The following is a 23,324-nucleotide window of genomic DNA, read 5'->3' as shown; positions in this document are numbered from 1 at the left end:
GTTGATTCAGAACTAGGGAGTAAAGAAATTAAGAAAAGCGGAACAAATAGTACATTGCAGTTTGATGGTATCTTCTGAGGTAAATACAAGTTAAGGCAAATATATCATGTAGCAATAAATTGTAGGTCTTACATTAACCTTGTATTTCTTTGCTAAAATAATACTAAAGATTAACACAGCTAAATAATATTACTGTACATTATACTGAAAATATTGGCCACTTATGACTGCTAAAGGAGGAAGGGGCAAATATTTTCCATTTCATAAAGATGATAAAGCTACAACAAAAATAACTGTTCTCATTTGTATCTACTTTATTTGGTATTGCTCGCTAATATCCAATAGCAGTACAGTGGTCCACTGCTGTATCATCTGCACTATATTACTGGTTTTATTTATTTATCCAGAGACAAATTGCCCTGTATGGATGGCACCATTACACGTACATATAAGCGTTATTTATAATAGAAGTACGTAAGACAATGGAATAAACATGAGAAGTTTATCACACACACACACACACACACACACACACACACACACACACAAACACAAACACAAACAAAAGTTGCACCGTGAAGGAATTACGAGGGTAATCCTAAAAGTAAGGTCTCCTGTTTCTTTGTAAGTACATAGACCTGTTTATTTCTACAATGGGTTACATCAGTAAACAGCTTAAACATTTTGCTATATTTTGACATAATCACCATTTCTGTCGATGCATTTTTGTAGATGCTGTGGCCGTTTTTGTATGCCCATGTCATACCAGCTTGCTGCCATGCTGTTTATAAATTTATGAACCTCTTCTTTCACCTCGTCGTCAGAGCTGAATCACTTTCCGGCCAAATGTTCTTTTAACCTAGAGAACAGGTGATAGTCACTGGTTGCCAAGTCAGGACTATAGGGTGGGTGGGTGATTATGTTCCCCTGAAACTGTTGCAGGAGAGCAACGGTTTGCCAAGCGATGTATGGGTGAGCGTTGTCATGGAGAATGTGTATGCCTTTGCTCAACATTCCTCTTCTCCAGTTCTGAATTGCCCTTTTGAGTTTTTTCAGAGTCTCACAGTACCTATCGGCATTAATTGTGGTCCCAGCAATTCAGCTCCAATGACAAGGTGAAAGAAGAGGTTCATAACTTTCTAAACAGCATGGCGGCATGCTGGTATGACATGGGCATACGAAAATTGCCACAGCATCTACAAAATTGCATCAACAAAAATGGTGATTATGTCAAAAAATAGCTGAGTGTTCAAGCTGTAAACTGATGTAAACCATTTTAGAAATAAACAGGTCTATGTACTTATAAAAAATAGGACACCTTACTTTTGGGATTACCCTCGTATCTGAATGGGACAGAAACAGGTAAATGTGATGTACATATACAGACAAACAGATTATTATAGTTTCAGAAAAACTGGATGATTTATTCAAGAGAAAAAGCTTCACAAATTGAGCAAGTCAGCAACATATTGGTTGACCTATGGCCTTTATGCAATCAGTATTCAGCTTGGCATTGACTGATAGAGTAATTGGAGGTTCTCCTGAGGTATATCAAGCCAAATTATGTTCAATTGGAACATTAGATTACCAAAATCCTGGCCTGGTTGGAGGGCCCTGCCCGTAATGCTCCAAACGTTCTCATCTGGGGAGAGACCTGGTGACTCTGCTGGCCAAGGCAGGGTTTGGCAAACATGAAGACATGCAAGAGAAACTCTCGTCATGTGCAGGTGGGCTTCATCATGATGAAATATAAAACCAGGATGGTGTAATCTTACCCTCCCACACATTACCATTAAAATCCTGTCTCTAAAAGTTTTGAAAGCTTCGAGAGGCATAAGATATACGAGGGCTATCCACAAAGTACATTACGTTTTGGAATTAAAAATAAATAAAGTATTGGAAATTTTTTTTATTATATACAGATGATAGCCACACTTAAATACTACTTTTCTACATAGTTGCCATTTAAATTGAGGCACTTATCGTAACGATGGACGAGCTTGGAAATTCCTTCGTCATAAAATTCGACCGCCTGTGCCTTCAACCACGTGGTTACCTCTTCTTGAAGCTGTGCGTTGTCATCAAAATGCTGCATAGCCAACCACTTCTTCATTGCTGGGAATAAGTGGAAGTTGCTCGGTGCCACTTAAAAGATTCGAGAACTTCACGAGTGGCATTTGCCGTGTGGGCCCGAGCGTTGTCGTGAATCAGCAAGATCTTTGAGCCCAACTTTCCCCTGCACTTGTTTTGTATTGCTCTTCTGAGGCTGTGCAGAGTTTGGCAATACCTTTGAGAGTTTATTGTAGTGCCTCTTTCCAGGAAATCCACAAAAATCACACCTTTTCTGTCCCAAAAGACAGTCGCCTTCACCTTCCTTGCCGACATTGTCTGCATGCATTTCTTGGGTTTTTGGGGGAATTTGTGTGCCTCCACTGCATTCACTGCAATTTTGTCTTGCAGTTCACATGCTTAACCCATGTTTCGTCACCAGTAACGATGCGATCAAGTAATGAGTCGCCATCTTTCTCGTAAGCGTCCAAAAACGTTAACGCTGCAGCCATTCGCTGATTTTTGTAAATCTCTGCCAAGATTTTTGGTATCCATCTTACACAAAACTTGTGGTAACCAAGCTTTTCGGTAATGATTTCATGCAACAGACTTCGTGAAATTTGTGGAAAACTCATAGAGAGTTCCGTTATTGTGAAATTACGGTTTTCACGGACCACGGCATCAACTTTTTTGACAAGTTCAGCAGTCACTATGCTGGGTCTTCCACTTCGCTCTTCGTCGTGAACGTTAGTTCGGCCATTTTTAAATTTTATGACCCATTGACGCACTCCACCTTCAGTGATTATGTTATCTCCATACACTTCACAAAGCTGCTGATAGATTTCTATCGGTGTACAGTTTTTTGCAGTCAGAAACCTTATTACAGCACGCACTTCACACTTCACGGCATTTTCAGTTAACGCTGACATTTCAAACTGTCACAGTAACTCAACGGAGTACAGCACGAACCTCTCACTAGCACGGCAGGATGCCGACTGAGCGGCGGAATGCCATGACACCAAGATGGCCGCACTAGCCCCACTCCTAACAGACACAAACAAAAATGTAATGTACTTTGTGGATAGCCCTCGTACAAAAGAAAAACTTTTTACTTATCTTCATTTTGACTTCTTGTTGGCTGCAGTTCTTGCGTCTTGCGGTACGGTCTTGAGCCTGAAATTTTTTTATAACATCGTGGGTTCCAGAAGACTAAATAATTGATGGTTTACTATCTGTTGCTATGATTTTCCTTTATTTCATCCCACTCTTCAATGAGGGTGAGTCAAATGAAAACCTTAAATTTTTTTTAATATTATTTATTGTGCAAAAGTGGTATAAAGCTGTATCACCTTTCAACATAGTCTCCTCCATGCTCAATGCAAGTCCTCCGGCATTTACAAAGTGCATAAATTCCTTTAGAAAAAAATTCTTTTCATAGTCTGCACAACCACTCATGCACCATGTGGCATACCTCTTCATCAGAATGGAACTTCTTTCCTCCCATTGCGTCTTTACATTGTCCAAACATATGGAAATCACTTGGGGAAAGGTCTGGTGAGTATGGTGGATGAGGAACACACTCAAAGTTCAGGTCTGTGATTGTTGCAACTGTTGTATGGGCAGTGTGGGGCCTTGCATTGTCATGCTGCAAAAGGACACCTGCTGACAGCAATCCATGTTACTTTGATTTGATTGCAGGTCGCAGATTATTTTTTAGGAGATCTGTGTATGATGCACTGGTGACAGTAGTACCTCTAGTCATGTAATGCTCAAAAATGACACCTTTTTCATCCCAAAAGAGAGTCATCATAACCTTCCCTGCTGATGGTTCTGCTTGAAACTTCTTTGGTTTTGGTGATGAGGAATGGCGCCATTCCTTGCTTGCTCTCTTCATTTCCAGTTGGTGGAAGTGAACCCAGGTTTCATCCCCCATAATGATTCTTGCAAGGAAGCCATCACCTTCTCATTCAAAGCGCTGAAGAAGTTATTCACAAGCATCAACACGTCATTCTCTCACTTCAGGAGTCAGCTGCTGTGGCACCCATCTTGCAGACACTTTGTGAAACTGGAGCACATCCTGCACAATATGGTGTGCTGACCTATGACTAATCCGTAAACATGCTGCAATGTCATTCAGTGTCACTTGGTGGTTTTCCTTCACTATGGCTTCAACTGCTGCAATGTTCTGTGAAGTCACAACTCGTTGTGCCTGACCTGGATGAAGAGCATCTTCCACTGAAGTCACACCATTTGCAATCTTCCTACTCCATTCATAGACTTGCTGCTGTGACAAACATGCATCACCATACTGAACCTTCATTTGTCAATGAATTTCAATAGGTTTGACACCTTCACTATGCAAAAACCGAATAACAGAATGCTGTTCTTCCCTGGTGCAAGTCGCAAGTGGGGTGGCTTTCTTTATACTGATACTGCGACGGTATGTGTGCATCTGCACTATGCTGCCACCTACAGGCCATTCTGCACGCTGTTTGTAGCACGATTACCAATGTACAGGATAACGGCACTATATTTCAATTTGTTATTACAAATTTAAGGTTTTCATTTGACTCACCCTCGTATATCACACTGACTCCATTTTCATAAAACCGTCAATTACATTGTTGCAGACAAAATTAAAAACACGTGCATTTCCATCAGAGGCATGCCTACTACTCCCAACATTCTGGCAGTACTCATAATATTCCAAAGAGTTTACAAACTTTCTTGACAAAAGAAGATTTATCACTAAAATATATCATTACTTTGTAAATGAGTCCAGAAATAAAATTTATAATTTTTGTCAGATTGTGTAATTAATAAGAGCAATTTTAAATAAGCCAGATACTTCATAATTTCAAATATTTCTAAAAGAAGAAGAATTTTAACTGTATGTACAGTTGATTTCTTTTTATTCTTTTTAGCCTGAAATATAATACATCATATACAAAATCAAATAAAATTCTTTTAGTGAAATGGCTGAGATAATGTTCACCTATACTAGTTACTTGGTATTGACTAATTTTTAAAAAAAAAAAAAAAAAGTGAGAGAGAGAGAGAGAGACAGATAGAGATAATGTTAGAGGAGGGAATCCCATTATAATGATTCTCCATGAAGGGCAACAAAATGGGGTGTAGAATATCATTGATATACTGGTGTGCTCTAAGAGTGATGGGAATGACAACCATAGGGGTCCTACCATAAAATGAAATGGCATCCCAGACCATCACTTATGGTGGTTTAGCCACATGGTGGGTGACAGTCAGATTGGTATTCCATCAATATCTGGGACATCTCCAGACATATCATTGCTGATTATTGGGGCTCAGTTCGAAGCAGAACTCATCACTGAAGACAATTCTACTACAGTCAGCGAGATTCTAGTCGAAATAAGTTTCTGGAGATACCCCCGACTCATTATGTGCTTTAAGCTTTGTCATATAAGGTTTTTTATTTATATAGAAACTCATGTTATTAGTCACCTTTACATTAAGAGTTACTTTATTGTCATTTGACCATAGTGGGCCACCATAGGTGCCTGTTCAGCCTTTACTTTTATGTCTCTTGTGTTCTGTCTTAATTACTGTACTGCTGTCATCATCAAATAACAGCATTTTTCCATGTGTGACCCACAGAAGGAAGTCATTAATGCAAATGAAAAACAGTAATGAGTCAAACTCAGGCCCTTGAGGATCTTTAGTATTCTTCATCTGAAAGATGTTTAACCAAATAATTTGAGTCACTTGAAATTTGGGATATCTCTGCCCTCTGCACTCTGTATGCTATGTAAGAGCTAAACCATCTATTCACCACCGTATTCCTACCACTTCAAGTTTACCCAGAAGTATTTCCTGATCCACTGTGTCAGATGCTTTACTAAGATCTAGGAAAATGTCTGTTATTTGTCCTCATTTATCTAGGCCTTCTAAAACTATTTTTGTAAATTTTGCTACAGCAACTTCTTTTCCTTTTCCAGACCTGAAACCAAACTGCTCTTTGCACAGCAGTTGGTATTTATTTACATAATTGATAAGTCTGCTTTTGATAATAGTTTTTATTATTTTTGAAAAAGAAGACAACAATGAAACTGATCTGTAATTCTCTATATTTCCTGTATCACCTTTTTTGTCTATGGGAAGAATTCTGAATGCTTTAGATGATCAGGGAAGCAACCTGATGAAAATGACTCATTTATAATGTCTGTTAGCTTAGATGCTGCTAATGCAGTCTTTTAGTAGACACATTGAAAATTCATTTAGAGCTGTGGACATTTTACTCTTAAATTTCTGTACAATCATACTGATTTCATCCCCAGTTGAATGTAGCAGCAGCATTGTGTAAGGTACATAGTTATTTGCAGCTGAATGTTGTACTTTTTGAATCTTTTCTTCCAGTTTGGTTGCCATATTACTAAAGTAGTTGTTTACAAAGTTCAAAAAAATGGCTCTGAGCACTATGGGACTCAACTGCTGAGGTCATTAGTCCCCTAGAACTTAGAACTAGTTAAACCTAACTAACCTAAGGACATCACAAACATCCATGCCCGAGGCAGGATTCGAACCTGCGACCGTAGCGGTCTTGCGGTTCCAGACTGCAGCGCCTTTAACCGCACGGCCACTTCGGCCGGCGTTTACAAAGTTGGTCACGTCCTTAGTGTTATCTGCTACACTATCTTTATTTCTATTTTTTATGTTAATCTGTTTTGGCTTTGTGTTTCCAGTTTCTTGTTTTACTATATTCCAAATGAGTTTGCTTTTATTGTTTGAGTTCTGTGTGGTCTTATCATTTTATCCTGCAGCAGTTCTCTGTACATCCTTTTCTATTTGAGAAAGACTGTAAGAAGGCTGGATCACTCTTATTATGTTTGATTGAAATAATATATTTCAGAGTTTCAGAGGATTTCCTGATACATTCTGCAGCCCAGTACTTTTTTAGTAGATTCCCCAACATAATGTATTATTTTAGGAAATGCTTCCTCACATTTTAGTTTGAATATATTCATGAATTTGTTGAATTTTTCATTCGTATGTCTTCCAGAATATGCTTCTTTTGCAGCTGTTGTTTCAGTGGAATCTGTGTGTAGGAGGGCAGGCTTACCTTCAGTAGCCAGTTGCTGGTTGCATTTTTGAGTGGAGCCTCTTCTGTCTGGATGTTCCATTGTCTCCAACAGAATTGGATCATTTATTTCATTATTTATGTAAATAGTTTTCATTATCTTGCATGTTTTTTTTAACATAAAATAGGATTTGCCTTTCTTGTTTAAGTGGTTTTCGTGTTTCATGATGCACATTCTTTAAAAATCAGTTGTATCAAGAAAGAAAACATTATCCTTAGATCTGCAATTTTTTGGTAAATTATTTGGTAAATCTTGTTGGCTTTCTGGATTTCCTTGTTTACGTATGACCATATCATTAGAACATGCCTGTAACGTAAGCCTATTGCAAGAACTTTTTGATCTTTTATTCTGTTTGTGATCATCTTCCGTGTTCAAGTAGCTTCACTAAGCTCATTTTTATAAACATCATTTGCACCACTGAATCATACTATGCAGAGATTTTGCAATGCCAGATTACTATAATTACAGACTTTTAAAAATTCTTTCATACAGGCATCTGGTTTGATGAAACCGTAGCTTTGAGTCCTTTCTGATGTCATAGTGTTTTGAAGCCTGTTCTGTTATTATCTAAATAGAAGACAACATCCCTCATTTCATTATCCACAATGTCTTATCTCAATTATTATGCATTTCATGTCCAGCTGGTCACTTGGGATAATTGTTTTTATTGTAAATACACTTGTTTCTTTTCACATGTTTGAAGTATTTGTTTACATCATATGTGTAACCTCTGAACTTTACATTTTCCACAGCAGTGCACTCATTACCACACATATGAGGTGCAATTGGATAGTTTTAAGAATGGGCTTGTACTTGTACAAAGGTGGTACTTACATGCTACTGTGATGCATCTCCTTCAAACTAGTCCCCTTCTGACTGAACACACTGGTTCCAATGGTGTTTCCACTTTCGGAAACATTCCTGGAAATTTTTTTCGTGAAGTGTGTTAAGAATGCTCTCCGTATTTGCCTGTATGTCTTCAATTGAGTCAATCGCTTCCATTTCAGAGAAAATTTCAGTTTAGAAAACAGGTAGAAGTCTGCAGGGGCAAAATCAGGGGAATATGGTAGTTGTGGATGCACAGGAAGTTTGAATGTGATCAAAAATTCAACAATGGAGAAGGCACAATGAGCTGGAACATTGTCATTGTGTAGCACCCAACTCCTGTCTTTCCACAATGCAGGCCTTTTCTTCCACACCTTTTTGTGCAAACACTCAAGGACACTTTTGTACTATTCCTGGTTAATTGTCTGTCCTCCAGGGGTAAATTCATGATGCACAATACTTGTATAATTGAAAAAAATCACCGACATTGTCTTCACCTTCTACCGACTTTGCCATGCTTAAGGTCGTGGTGAACCTGGAGTCTTCCACTGTGCAGACTGCAATTTGGTTTCAGGATCATATCCATATACCCACAATTTGTCACCTGTAATTACCATATTTAACAAATCTGTGTCATTTTTAGTCCAATTAATCAGTTCTTGGCACACTTCAAGTCGGTATTGTCACTAGTCACTTGACAACACTTTCGGAATGAATTTTGTGGACACTCGACACATGTTCAGATCTTCAGTTAAAATTGACTGAACTGCATAGAAACTTAAATTAAGTTTATCAGCAATCTCTCTAATTGTAAGTCTATGATCAGAGTGTGCTAAGTCGCGAACTTTCACAACATTTTCATTCGTTTTTGATGTGGAAGAACAGCACATCATCAAATAGTTTGTGGCTGTTTTTAAATCTGTTGAAACAGACGAAACATTTGACTGGCTCATACAATTATCTCCAAAAGCTGTTTTTAATAGTTTGTAAGTCTCAGAAGCTGATTTCCTGGTTTTAAAACAAAATTTAACACAAATTCGTTGCTCTGTTTTTACATCCATTTTCACACAGAATCTGGCAACAAGCCCTAACAGACCTGCACTCAACCAGCTCCCACAATGAACTGAATAAAGGAAATGCAGTTTTCTGTCAGAGGGCATTCAAGGACAAAGCAATGACACACTCTCCACTCTCTGTGTACCTGCCTGCCAAACCAATAAGCAGTAGTGGATCCACTCTTAAAACTTTCCAGTCACACCTCTTATGCTACATTTTTCAAATTATACCATATTATTAAAACAAAATTTGGACAGATCTCACTGAAAATTAGTTTTTCCAATAGAAAATTCATTTTTGTGCAGTAACACAAATTATAAAATCTTCTATATACATAGAGGAAAGACATTTATAACACAAGCAATAGCTGACTGCCCGTAACTGTTTCAGTGCCACAGCAAGGTGTACTGTATATTACAACAGAATTTGGGAAAATGACTGTTTCTCCAAATGAAATCTGTGTCATCCAGGTAACTAAACCATTCATAATTCTGCATCATTAATTTTAAATTAATTTGAAAACTGATTACGCATATTGATTATTTGTGTTACAGCAAGGTATGAGGTTTAATGTGCATGTTACCAAACCATCACGAGGCTATATACTGGAAGTTTTTGATAATCATTTCCAGCTCCCATACCTAGGACCTATTGGTAAGTGGAACAGATTTACTCAGTCAAGATTCAGATGCAGTCTTATCTCTCAAATAGTTGTCTTATGTAGTAGCCAAAGAAGTCTTTTAGGATTTCACAGTTTGAAAGTTAATAAAAAATTCTTGTGTGTTATCTTTAATTTACTTCAGTTGACACTAAGATGAAATCAGCCTATACAAAAATGCTACAGTGAAACTTTGTTTCAATGTTTCATCAAATTCTGTAAATCTGAACTGATTCAGTGAGAGTTCAATGACTTTATCATACCTCAAGGATATACAAACTGCAATCATATAATACAAAATAAGTCACATCCAAAGCTACTCAAAAACAAAATAAGAATACCTCATTACCTATTTCTACAATTTACCAGCATTTTTGGACTCAGAGATGCAAATTTCACATATTTCTAATGTTTGCATTAATCAGCTTTTCACGTTATCAATACATACACAGATGATAATTGCTTGTGTAAAGTTACACAAATGCTTTGTTTCAGGTATTAGATAAAAATAGCAAGTGAGCAGTAGAAGTGTCTCTTCCCAAGCAGCTGTCTTCACCTATCAGACATAAACATGTAAAAAGAAGTTTTCATAGTTATCAGTATGAGCAAATTAGCAGTTGTCAAAATATAACTCAACTTGATCCACATCCTTGAATGTTCTCCTCCACAATAGGTTTTACAGAACACAATATGTGAATGAATGGAGGAGCCCATAAGAAAATAATCTAATTAACAGCCTTGCAGACATATCAACATCTCACAAACAGAATGCATTATTTCGTATTTCTACATTTAGTCATTCCCCTCTTTCCAGCATTTCAAGACTATTTCCTTCTAGTACTAGTGGCAGTTATTTAGGTACTTGAACATCCTTAATTCTTCAAAAAACTGAACACTCACTTATAAAATAGCCTTGTAATTAAGATTACTTTATAAATGAATTAATGTGTGAAATATTTGACTTCAAGCATGTAAGTGAGAAAAATGTAAAAAAGGTTTGAAATTATGTTTAAGGTTTGTTGGAAGCAAGTGCTCTCCTTATCAAAGCCTGAATGAGTATTAATATGGGTAATTTTTGCCTTGTTATAAACAAAAACTAGTTTATGATGCATCTCAGTGTTTAAGACATCATATGTGCTGAATTGTGTGTCATAAAATGATATAATTTTGCAGGAATGTTCATTGGTATGTGTGGATACTGTCTGAAAAATGTGTTGTGAATAGAGTTAATTTCAAGGAAGTAATAAATTAAATAAATGTGCCTGATGCAACAGTTTTACTCCATGAAAATCAAGAATGTAGTAAGTGATAAAATTTCTTCCTTCCATCATAAGATAAAGGTGAGGCAATGGCAAACATGATATTGGAGGTTTTAGGCCAGGATGTTAGTGGAATGCAGGATATGCTGGAGAGACAATTTCCACCTGTGTGCAGTTGAGAGAAACTTGTGTTGGAAGGGGGTATCCAAAAGGCCCGTGAAGTGAAGCAGCTGTTGCAGTCATTTGCGTTGTGGCATGCAGCATGTTCATCAACTGAATGCCTCTGAACTGAAGTTTCCAGTTTGCCACATTTTGTTGGTGGTCATTCATGTGAGTAGACAGTTGGTTATTTGTCATGCACACATGCCGTACAGTAATTGCAGCATAAGTGATACATAACATGGCTGCTTTCAAATGTGTTCATGCATTTTATTGGGTAGGAAATACCTGCGACAGGACTGTGGTAGGAGCTCGTGTGGGGACAGGTCTTGCACTTGGGTCAACCACAAGGGAATGACTCATGGGATGCAGGATTGGGTGCACAGTTAGAATAGGGATGGATAAGGATATTCTGTAGGGTGGAAGGGCAGTGGAGCACTACTTTGGGTGATGTGGGTGGTATTTTCAGTAGAATATCTCTCATCTCAGGAAGTGACAAGATGTGAAGGATGTGGCTGACCTTTCCAGGCCCAGGGAGATACTGAGTGGTCAAAGGAGTACTAGTCAGTGGCTGGTTAACAGGTTTACTTTGTCCAAAGAGGAAATGACATGAGATGTCTGTTTATGGATGAGATGGATGAGATATCATCCATCAATGAAGGTTGCAATGCATAGTCTGAGACAATACAGTGATGTTCAACAACCAGATTCAATTAAGAATGAACTCACAAATTGCAATTATGGCTCTGCATCAGCTGTAGAATATTTCAGAATGAATGAAAATTTGTGCTGGACTGGGACTTGAACTTGAATTTCCTGCATGTCGTGAAGGGTTGCCTTAACCCCATCAGCTGACCAAGCACACTTCCAGGAGTGGCCCAGATCTCCATTTGTCCTAGTGTCTACTCTCCCTGGATGAGAATCACAGTAATGCAGTACAAGCACGAGGGAAACTGGATACCAGGACAAGTGAAGAGTTGGGCTACACCTGGAAGCATACTTGGATAGTCAAAGTGTTAAGGCGACAGCCCGCGACAGACCGGAAATCTAGGTTTGAGTCCCAGTTCAGCACAAATTTTCATTTGTTCTGAAATATTCTATAGCTGATGAAGATCCCTCATCACAATTTTTGAGTTCATTCTGAATGCCAATAAACACTCTGGAAGGCTTATTGGTATGTACTGACAATGGCTGCTTTCCACTGTAGATCTGGCAAGGCAGTAAGGAAGGGACTTTTTGACATGGAACATTGAGTCCAACATCTAGGAAGGTGGCATATCGAGTTGAGAAGGACCAGTGAAAAGAATTTGGGAATAAGTGTTGAGGTTACAGAGGAAAAAGCAGAGGTTGTTCCTGCCATGAGTCAAGAGCATGAAAATGTCATCAATGAATCTGTACCAGATAAGAGGCTTTAGGTGTTGATTGGATAGAAAGGATTCTTCCAGATTGCCCATAAACAAGTTTGCATAGGTTGGTGCCATGCATGTACTCAAGGCAGTACCATGGATTTGTTTATAGATTTGGCCTTCAAAAGTGAAATAATGGTGGGTCAGGAAGTTCTTGGCTAGGAGGGTTAGGAATGAGGTGGTAGGATTGGTATTGGGAGGGTGTTTGAAAAGACTGTGCTCCATGGTGTTGCAGCCATGGGAATAGAGGATGTTGGTGTATGAGGACATCACATCCATGGTGACCAACAAGGAGTTTTGTAGCTATGGTACAGGAACTGTGGAAAGGTGTTGAAGGAAGTGGTCAATTTCTTGAATGTAGGATAGGAGGTTACAGACAATAGTTTGGAAGTATTTGTCATCAAAGGCAGAGGTTTCTTCTGTGGGAGCATTGTGACCAGTGGCAGTGGGATAACTGGTAAGGTAAGGAGACATGTAATGTTGGGTTTGGGGGATAGGTGAAAGGTAAGAATCCAAAAGGTGGGGGGGGGGGGGGGGGGGGGGGGTTGCTTGTGTGAGGAAGGAGGACAATGGTTTCAGGTGTCTGGTTTTGGGATATACCTAAGGCCTTGAGGAGGTGCTGGAGGTCATGTTAAACTTCAGGAATGGGATCATGATCATAAGATTCAAATGCAGAGGTGTCAGAAAGTGATGGAACTTTTTTCTGTGGGAAGGATGACAATGTTTGGATTGGTTTTCAGGTTATGGATAGCTGTGTGTTCTATATGAGTGACTTCCAACTCAATAGAGAGCGATTTAGGAAAGAAAGGTGAGGTCAGCTTAGAAGTGAGGAATTCCTGGAAGATTACAAGGGATGACAGGCTGGAAGGACAGGAGGATCACAGGTTGGAGGCTGTGTGTGGTTTTGGTTGGCTGTTGTCTTTGGGGTGCATGGCAAAAAATTGTTTCCACTGCAGAGAATGAGTAAGGGAAAGAAGGTCCTTCACAAGTCCAGCATGATTGAACTTAAGAGTTCTGGCTAATGGTGAGACCCTTAGAGAGTATTGAGACTTTTGCAGGGGTCAGAATTTTGGTGAAATGTTGATGACAGTGCTATAGGATGGATGTTCAGTGTGTTTCATGGAGGCAGAGGAAATTTTTGGAGTTTTGAAGGCAGAGTATGTCAGCAGGGCATGAGGAGTTGGAGTGATAGGCTCTTTCTTGCCTATAGGTAATCCCTGTGGATGTAAGACAGGAATGGCTGGAACAGCTTCCTCTGATGTTGCTGAGAAGGCTGTTCCATTCCTTGATGGGCAGTGATGGGAAGCTGTTATCATAGAGTAAAAGGATTTTGTGAAAGGAGTAAAGGCTGTCAAATGTGGTTTGAGCTTGGATTGTATGATTATGAAGGACCAGACTGGTGAGGGTGAAGAATTGATGGAATGGGAAAAGGTGAAGGTTCTTACTGTAGGACGAGTGACATCTTGAGATGCCAGTTTTAATGGTAAGCCCATTAGGAGAGATACCAAGTGCCAGAGAAAATTTCAGAAAGAGGACATGTGATTCAAGTTTCTCTAGGGCAAAAGAGAGTTTTCAGAATTGGCAGAGGTAGAATGAGCATGGATTCATGGTTGGGCAGGTGGAAGACAAAAGCAATGACTGAAAAGAATTGTTAAGAAAGGTTGAAGATAGGAAGGTGAATTGACATGGGCAGCAGTAAATAAACAATGCATTTACAAATAAACATATGCGATCTGCTAACAGTCAAATTGTGTCTCACAAGCTGGCAGCGGCAAATATGCTAAAAACATCTCTGGAATAATATGTCTGAAAAGGGCTGTCACTGCAAGAGCAGCAAGTTGTAGTAGAGCACTCATTACTTTACTTTCAAATCCCAAATCTACAAATACATGGTCTTGAGAAAATCAGCCACATTATTCACCTCTCATCATACCTGAGATGAGGGATATACTACCAAAAATTCTACCCACATCACCCAAAGTCATGTTCCACTACTCACCCAAACTACAGAATGTCCTTGTCCATTCCATCCCTATTCCACTCCTGCTCCAAATCCTGCACCCATGTTCATTCCCTTGTAGTGGGCATAGATGGAAGACATGTCCCACATACCGCCTCCAACCACAGTCCAGTCACAGGCATTTCGTACCTAATAAAAAGGAAGGGCCACATATGAAAGCAGCCATGTGATATATATCAAACAATGAAAAGTATAGGATGGAATATCAACAATATTATGAAGAGGGTAGATTGCTTCAGTTAGTATTCCGTAGAAATGTTGGAACACATGAGGTAATACTGACCCTATGACTTATCTTAAAAGATGAATTAAGGAAAGGCAAACCTACATTTCTAGCATTTGTAGACTTAGAGAAAGCTTTTGAAAATGTTGACTTGAATACTCTCTTTCAAATTCTGAATTTTGCAGGGGTAAAATACAGGGAGCAAAAGGCTATTTACAGTTTGTTCAGAAACAAGATGGCAGTTATAAAGGAAGGGCATGAAAGGGAAGCAGTTGTTGGGAAGGGAGTGAGACAGGATTGTAGCCTATACCTGATGTTATTCAATCTGTATATTGAGCAACCAGTAAAGGAAACAAAAGAAAAATTCAGAGTAGGAATTAAAATCCATGGAGAAGAAACACAAATTTTGAGGTTCACCGATGACATTGTAATTCTATCAGAGACAGCAAAGGACCTGGAAGAGCAATTGAACAGAATGGACAGTGACTTGAAAGGAGGATATAAGATGAACATCAACAAAAGCAAAACGAGGATAATGGAATGTAGTCGAATTAAGTTGGGTGATGCTGAGGGAATTACATTAGGAAATGAGACATTTAAAGTAGTAGATGAGTTTTGTTATTTGGGGAGCAAAATAACTGATGATGTTTGAAGTAGAGAGGGTATAAAATGTAGACTGGCTATGGCAAGGAAAGTGTTTCTGAAGAAAAGAAATTTGTTAACATCGAGTTTAGATTTAAGTGTCAGGAAGGCGTTTCTGAAAGTATTTGTATGGAGTGTAGCCATGTATGGAAGTGAAACATGGACAATAAATAGTTTGGACAAGAAGAGAAGAGAAGCTTTCGAAATGTGGTGCTACAGAAGAATGCTGAAGATTAGATGGGTAGGTCATATAACTAATGAGGAGGTACTGAATAGAACTGGGGAGAAGAGAAATTTGTGGCACAACTTGACTGGAAGAAGGGATTGGGTGGTAGGATATGACATAAAATTGGTTCAAATGGCTCTGAGCACTATGGGACGTAACATCTGTGGTCATCAGTCCCCTAGAACTTAGAACTACTTAAACCTAACTAACCTAAGGATATCACACACATCCATGCCCGAGGCAGGATTCGAACCTGCGACAGTAGCGGTCACGCGGTTCCAGACTGAAGCACCTAGAACCGCACGGCCACACCGACCGGCCGATATGACATATCCTGAGGCATCAAAGGATCACCACTTTAGTATAGGAGAGCAGCGTGGAGGGTAAAAATCGTAGGAGACCAAGAGATGAATACACTAAGCAGATTCATAAGGATGTAGGTTGCAGTAGTTACTTGAAGAAGCTTGCACAGGATAGAGTAGCATGGCATGGAGAGCTACATGAAACCAGTCTCTGGACCGAAGACCACCACAACAACAACAGATTGCTTCTCACTATAAAAATGAGTTGCAGAGAGGCACAGTGAAAAGGCTGTTACACACTGAGATATTGGGCAAGGCCTTCTTCAGGAAAGAAAAGAAAGCACCCAAAGTACACACACAGTCACACAAGCAGGTACATCTCATGTATGCCTGACCCCTAATTCCAGCTGCTCTGGACAGACTGCAGCTGTCTGTGGAACACAAGCAGCATTCCAGAGAGGGCCAGGGAAGGGGGAGGGAATAGCAGGGTACAGGTAGGTTGGAAGAGAGAAGAACACTGTGTGGCAGAGCATGCAGGGACTAGAATGTGGCAGGACAAGACTGCCAGTTGCAGTGTCATGAGGCTGTGGGGGAGTTGAGGGGAAATGGAAAATGAGAGGAGCAGAAAAGGATGCACTGTCAAAGACCAGTGCACAATTAGGGTGAAAGGACAAGATCTTGGAGGAGGTGATAGGATGGAGGGGGCAGAAACTTTTGGGTGTAGGGTGTGGGGCCAGTAGGTTATCATAGGTTTAGGCTGGGATAATTTTGGGAGTGGAGAATGAGTTGTAAGGGTAACTCCCATTTGTGAAGCTGAGATAGCTCGAGTAGTGAAATAACTATTAAAATCAAGCATGTTACATTCAGCTGCATGCTGTGCCATAGGGGCAGTCCACTTTGCTCTTGGTGACAGTCTGGCAGTGGTCATTCATTCTGCTAGACAGTTGGCTGGTAGTCAAACCAATACAAAAACCTGTGCAGTGATCCAGCACAGCTAGTGTAGGACACTGTGGCTTTCACAGGAGGTCTGGCTTCTAATGGGCTAGGACAAGCCTGTAATGGGACTGGAATAGGAAGTACTGGGTGGGTAGATTGGGTAGGTCTTGCATGTGGATCTTCCACAGGAATAAGATCCCTGTGAATTGACTAGGATGTTATGGAGGTTGGGTGGGTGATAGAACACCACTTTATGAGGTTTGGGAAGGATCTTGGGTACGATGTCCCTCATTTTAGGGCATGATGATAGATAATTAAAAGAGTGCAAAGGATGTGGTTCAGTTGTTCCAGTCTGGGTTGGTACTGGGTGATGAAGGGGACACTCCCTTGTAACCAGTTCTTGGGGTGGTTGGTGGATTGGGGTTGTATACGGATATGGCGCAGGAAACCTGTTTGTAGACTGTCTGTCTTGAAGGTTTTTGTGAGACTATCAACATAATGGACAAGAGAGTTCTTGCCACTGCAATTATGCCGCCCAGTGGCCATGTTGTACGGGAGTGACTTTTAGTGTGTAAGGGATGGCTGCTGTCAAAACACAGGTATGGTTGATATGTTTAAAGTGAGCAGAGCCATGGGTGGAGCGATCTGAGATGAGGAGGTTAATTTCCAGAAGGGTGGCATGTTTTCACCCTCGATTGAGGAGAGCCAGTTGAAACAGATGGGAAGGCATATGAGTGGAGCCATCTGAGAGGCGGAGGTCAATGTTCAGGAAAGTGGCACGCTGGGTTGAGAAGAGCCAGGTGAAACAGATGGGAGAAAAGGTGTTGAGATTATGAAGGAATGAAAATAGGATGTTTTGGCCCCAAGTCCAGACCATATGTCTGACATATCCAGAAGAATCTGAATCAGATCAGGGGTTTGGGATTTTAGGAGGCTAGGAAGGTTTTCTCTAAGTGGTCCATAAACAGGTTGGCATAGGCGGGTGCAATGTGGGTGCCCATGGCTGTGTTGTGGTTTTGTTTGTACACCTTCCCTTCAAAGGAGAAGTAGTTGTGTGTTAGGATAATGTTAGTAAAGTGTATAAGGAATGAGACAGTGGGTCTGAAATCTGAACGACACTGGGAGAGGTAGTGTTCAACAGTGGCAAGACCATGGGCCTGAAGGATGCTGATGTTTGGGGAAGTGGCATCAACAGTGATGAGTAGGGATCCAGGAGGTAAAGGGGTGGGGATGTGGAAAGTCAGCAAAGGAACTGGTTGATATCTTCAAAGTGGAAGGCTAGATTTTGGACAATTGGTTGGATGTGTTGATCAATGAGGGCCAAAATTACTTTGGTGGGGCACAATAACAAGTTACAATGGGGTGTCCAGGACCATTGGTTTTGTGGATTTTGGGAAGTATGCAGAAAGTGGGTGTTTAAGGTGTCGTAGAGGTGTGCCACACTCTGCCAACATACCTCAGTCTTTTCCCCTTCTCTGAACCTCTTTTTTCCACTCCCTATATCCGCTCCCCCCAAACCTCTCCCCTACGGCTACCTGATGCTGTGCCTGGCAGCCTTGTCCTGCCGCCTTCTAGTCCCAGTGTGCTCTGCCAGGCAGCACCTAGTAGGCTTTGACTGAAAGCTCAGTGTGTAACAGTCTTTTTGTTATGCCTATCTTCAACTCAGAGAGTCACATTTATGGTGAGTAGCAATTTATCTTGTTCATAATGTTGTTCTCATTATACATCAGCTATACTGCAATTATTGTACAGCATTACAATTGGGCATGACAAGTAACCAACTGTCTACTCATGTGAATGGCCACCAACAAAATATGGTAAACTGCAGAATTGACCACCCAGTTGCCAAAAATGATGCACATCACAACACAAATGACTTCCACAGCTGTTTCACCTCACGAGGCTTTGGGATACACACTTTCACCACAAGTTTCTCTCAACTACACAGGTGGCAATTGTCTAGCCAGGATATCCTACATTATCACAGTCATCTTGACTTAAACCTCCACTAACCTGTTATTCACTGCCCTATCTTACCTTTTTTCCTTCTCTCTTCTCTCTCCTGTCCACACCACTCCTTCCCTCTTCAGATTGTGTACTGCCTTCTCCCACCACTCTTCTTACCCCCCCCCCCCCCCCCTCCGCCCCTCATGTGAAAAAAATCCTCTCTCTCTCTCTCTGTCTCTCTCTCTCTTTCTCTCTCTCTCTCCCTCCCTCACTCCCTCCCATCCCCCCCCTTCCCCACCTATTTCCCTTTTTTTCTCTTTGTGCTTCCTGTCTTCCCTTTCATTTGCATCTATCTCTCATTCCCTTTCCCACCCTCTCCATCCTCTATCACTTATACACCCTGCCCTCTGAAATCCTTTAGTTGTGCAGTCAGTGAGTCATCTGTCAAAAGACCTGCCCCACACTATCCTGCTACCCCCTCCTTGCCTCATGTGTCCTTCCTTACCATCTTCTCATCTCCGTCCACCTATGCCACTGCCCTTAATAATCAATAACCAGTCGCAGTGTGGAAGTGTGACTTTGGGCACCTGTTTAGTTGTGTTCATGACTGCATGTACTATTTGGAGAAAGAGAGCAATAGCTTGAAAGCTAATGTGTGAATTGTTTTCTGTTATTTGCCTCACTACAGTCCAGTATAGGTGAGCAGTTGTCTTTCCTGTATATTATGTACTGTTCCATCCAGGAGTTTCCTTTATTGTTAAATAATGTTGTGACTATTTCTTGTCCCACAATTCATAGTTTATGGGCTTACTTATGAAACAAGAGTATGCAGGTCATTACAAAACAAATATATATGCTAAGGCTTGTAGTCAAGATAACTTAGTCATACAATGCAAAACTCCACTATCATGTTGCTTGTAATAATGATGGATTGTCAGAGTCCACTTTATCTATTTGCTTGTAATAATGATGGGTTATTAGAGCCCACTTTATTTGCTTGCACTTTGTATTGGTGAACTGTTATAAATGAGCTCAGATTAAGTAAGGAGGACAGTTAGTTAAACATCTGATCTGCCAGTTGTTTTATTCAAATGGTTCAAATGGCTCTGAGCACTATGGGTCAGATATGATAGTCGGATGCTTCTATAGACCACCTGCATCAGCAACCGTAGTAGTTGAGCGCCTCAGAGAGAACCTGCAGAATGTCGTGAAGAAGTTTCGTGATCATACTATTGTAATAGGGGGAGACTTCAATCTACCAGGTATAGAATGGGATAGTCACACAATCAGAACTGGAGCCAGGGACAGAGACTCTTGTGACATTATCCTGACTGCCTTGTCCGAGAATTACTTCGAGCAGATAGTTAGAGAACCAACTCGTGAAGCTAACGTTTTAGACTTCATAGCAACAAATAGACCGGAACTTTTCGACTCCGTGAATGTAGAAGAGGGTATCAGTGATCATAAGTCAGTGGTTGCATCAATGACTACAAGTGTAATAAGAAATGCCAAGAAAGGAAGGAAAATATATTTGCTTAACAAGAGTGATAGGGCACAAATCGCAGAATATCTGAGTGACCACCATCAAACGTTCATTTCTGAGGAAGAGGATGTGGAACAAAAATGGAAAAAATTCAGAAACATCGTCCAGTACGCCTTAGATAAGTTCGTACCGACTAAGGTCCAAAGCGAGGGGAAAGATCCACCGTGGTATAACAATCATGTACGAAAGGTACTACGGAAACAAAGAAAGCTTCATCATAGGTTTAAGAGTAGTCGAATCATAGCTGATAAGGAAAAGATGAACGAAGCGTAAAGAGAGCAATGAGAGAAGCATTCAACGAATTCGAACATGAAACATTGGCAAACAATCTAAACAAGAACCCTAAAAAGTTTTGGTCATATGTAAAATCGGTAAGCGGATCTAAATCCCCTATTCAGTCACTCGTTGACCACGATGGCACCGAAACAGAGGACGACCGAAGAAAGGCAGAAATACTGAATTCAGTGTTCCGAAACTGTTTCACTGCGGAAAATCGTAACACGGTCCCTGACTTCAGCCGTCGCACGGACGCCAAAATGGAAAATATTGAAATAAACGATATCGGAATTGAAAAACAACTGCTATCACTTAGTAGCGGAAAAGCATCCGGACCAGACGAGATACCCTTAAGATTCTACAGTGATTATGCTAAAGAACTTGCCCCCTTTCTATCAGCAATTTATCGTAGATCGCTGGAAGAACGTAAAGTACCTATCGACTGGAAGAAAGCGCAGGTCGTTCCCATTTTCAAGAAGGGTCATAAATCAGATGCGAATAATTATAGGCCTATTTCGCTTACGTCAATCTGTTGTAGAATAATGGAACATGTTTTGTGTTCTCGTATTATGACGTTCTTAGATAATACAAATCTCCTTCATCATAACCAACATGGATTCCGCAAACAGAGATCATGTGAAACTCAGCTCGCCCTATTTGCCCAAGAAATTCACAGTGCCGTAGACACTGGCGAGCAGATTGATGCCGTATTCCTGGACTTCAGGAAGGCATTTGATACGGTTCCGCACTTACGTTTAGTGAAAAAAATACGAGCTTACGGAATATCGGACCAGGTTTGTGATTGGATTCAGGATTTCCTAGAAGAAAGAACACAACATGTCATTCTTAACGGTTCAAAATCTGCAGATGTAGAGGTAATTTCGGGAGTACCGCAGGGAAGCGTGATAGGACCTTTATTGTTTACAATATACATAAATGACTTAGTTGACAACATCGGTAGCTCCGTGAGGCTATTTGCAGATGACACGGTTGTCTACAAGAAAGTAGCAACATCAGAAGACTCGTACGTACTCCAGGAGGACCTGCAGAGGATTAATGCATGGTGCGACAGCTGGCAGCTTTCCCTAAACGTAGATAAATGTAATATAATGCGCATACATAGGGGCAGAAATCCATTCCAGTACGATTATGCCATAGGTGGTAAATCATTGGAAGCGGTAACGACCGTAAAATACTTAGGAGTTACTATCCGGAGCGATCTGAAGTGGAATGATCACATAAAACAAATAGTGGGAAAAGCAGGCGCCAGGTTGAGATTCATAGGAAGAATTCTAAGAAAATGTGACTCATCGACGAAAGAAGTAGCTTACAAAACGCTTGTTCGTCCGATTCTTGAGTATTGCTCATCAGTATGGGACCCTTACCAGGTTGGATTAATAGAAGAGATAGACATGATCCAGCGAAAAGCAGCGCGATTCGTCATGGGGACATTTAGTCAGCGCGAGAGCGTTACGGAGATGCTGAACAAGCTCCAGTGGCGGACACTTCAAGAAAGGCGTTACACAATACGGAGAGGTTTATTATCGAAATTACGAGAGAGCACATTCCGGGAAGAGATGGGCAACATATTACTACCGCCCACATATATCTCGCGTAATGATCACAACGAAAAGATCCGAGAAATTAGAGCAAATACGGAGACTTACAAGCAGTCGTTCTTCCCACGCACAATTCGTGAATGGAACAGGGAAGGGGGGATCAGATAGTGGTACAATAAGTACCCTCCGCCACACACCGTAAGGTGGCTCGCGGAGTATAGATGTAGATGTAGATGTAGATCTGAGGTCATCAGTCCCCTAGAACTTAGAACTACTTAAACCTAACTAACCTAATGACATCACACACATCCATGCCCGAGGTAGGATTCGAACCTGCGACCGCAGCGGTCGCGCGGTTCCAGACTGAAGCGCCTAGAACCGCTCGGCCACACCGGCCGGCAGTTGTTTTATTGTTGTACTGTAATGTGATATTAGCATTCATCCCATGTCTTAATCAATGAACTAAAAGCATTTTCATTTTAAGGTGCAAATGGTCTTGCCAATCCACGGGACTTTCTCACACCTGTTGCATGGTTTGAAGACCGTTCAGTTGAAGAAAGTCAGTACCGAGTTATCAGTAAATTCCAAGGACATCTGTTTGTTGCTCAGCAAGGGCACAGCCCTTTTGATGTCGTTGCATGGCATGGGAATTATGTGCCATATAAATATGACTTGTCTCTCTTCATGGTTATCAATGCAGTGCAGTTTGATCATTGTGTAAGTATTTTTTTAATTCCACTTCTTTATTTTTTTAAAGTAAAAACCAAGTGCTTCACAAATATTTCACAATAATAATCCTCCGTCACCATTAAAGAGAGTATAGTTAATGTAGTATAGAAAGACACCACGAAAGGGTAGTGGTGGTCTGTCCTTCCATAATTATATACCTGAAACTTAATGTTGCTTCCCACTAGCTGGTACAATCACATGGGCCAAAGGCTAACATACAGGAGAAGAAATCAGGGAATACTATCAAAAGTGCAGGTAACTCTCTATCATAAAGTGTAAACTAGAGCATGAAATTCTGCTATCTCTGCATTCTTGTCAGGACTACAGTAAACATATCAATCAATGGAAAAAAAATTACTTTGATATTATAGATATTTATGTGTAATTACTTT

At 40.5% G+C, this 23,324-nt stretch overlaps 1 protein-coding gene across 1 annotated transcript in view; it reads left to right on the top strand.

The window, feature by feature from the left end:
* Positions 1-23,324, top strand: part of LOC126457537 (homogentisate 1,2-dioxygenase) — a 109,848-nt gene that overhangs the window by 56,171 nt on the left and 30,353 nt on the right. The window contains exons 5-7 of the mRNA XM_050093895.1: positions 9,438-9,517; positions 9,602-9,701; positions 22,688-22,920. Coding sequence (XP_049949852.1) covers positions 9,438-9,517; positions 9,602-9,701; positions 22,688-22,920 — 413 coding nt within the window. The remainder of the gene's footprint in view (positions 1-9,437; positions 9,518-9,601; positions 9,702-22,687; positions 22,921-23,324) is intronic.

Source organism: Schistocerca serialis, chromosome 2 (assembly GCF_023864345.2).
Source record: "Schistocerca serialis cubense isolate TAMUIC-IGC-003099 chromosome 2, iqSchSeri2.2, whole genome shotgun sequence".
Classification (NCBI taxonomy): Eukaryota; Metazoa; Arthropoda; class Insecta; order Orthoptera; family Acrididae; genus Schistocerca; species Schistocerca serialis.
The sequence above is the reverse complement of the archived record's forward strand: the minus strand, read 5'-3'. Positions and strand labels throughout refer to the sequence as shown.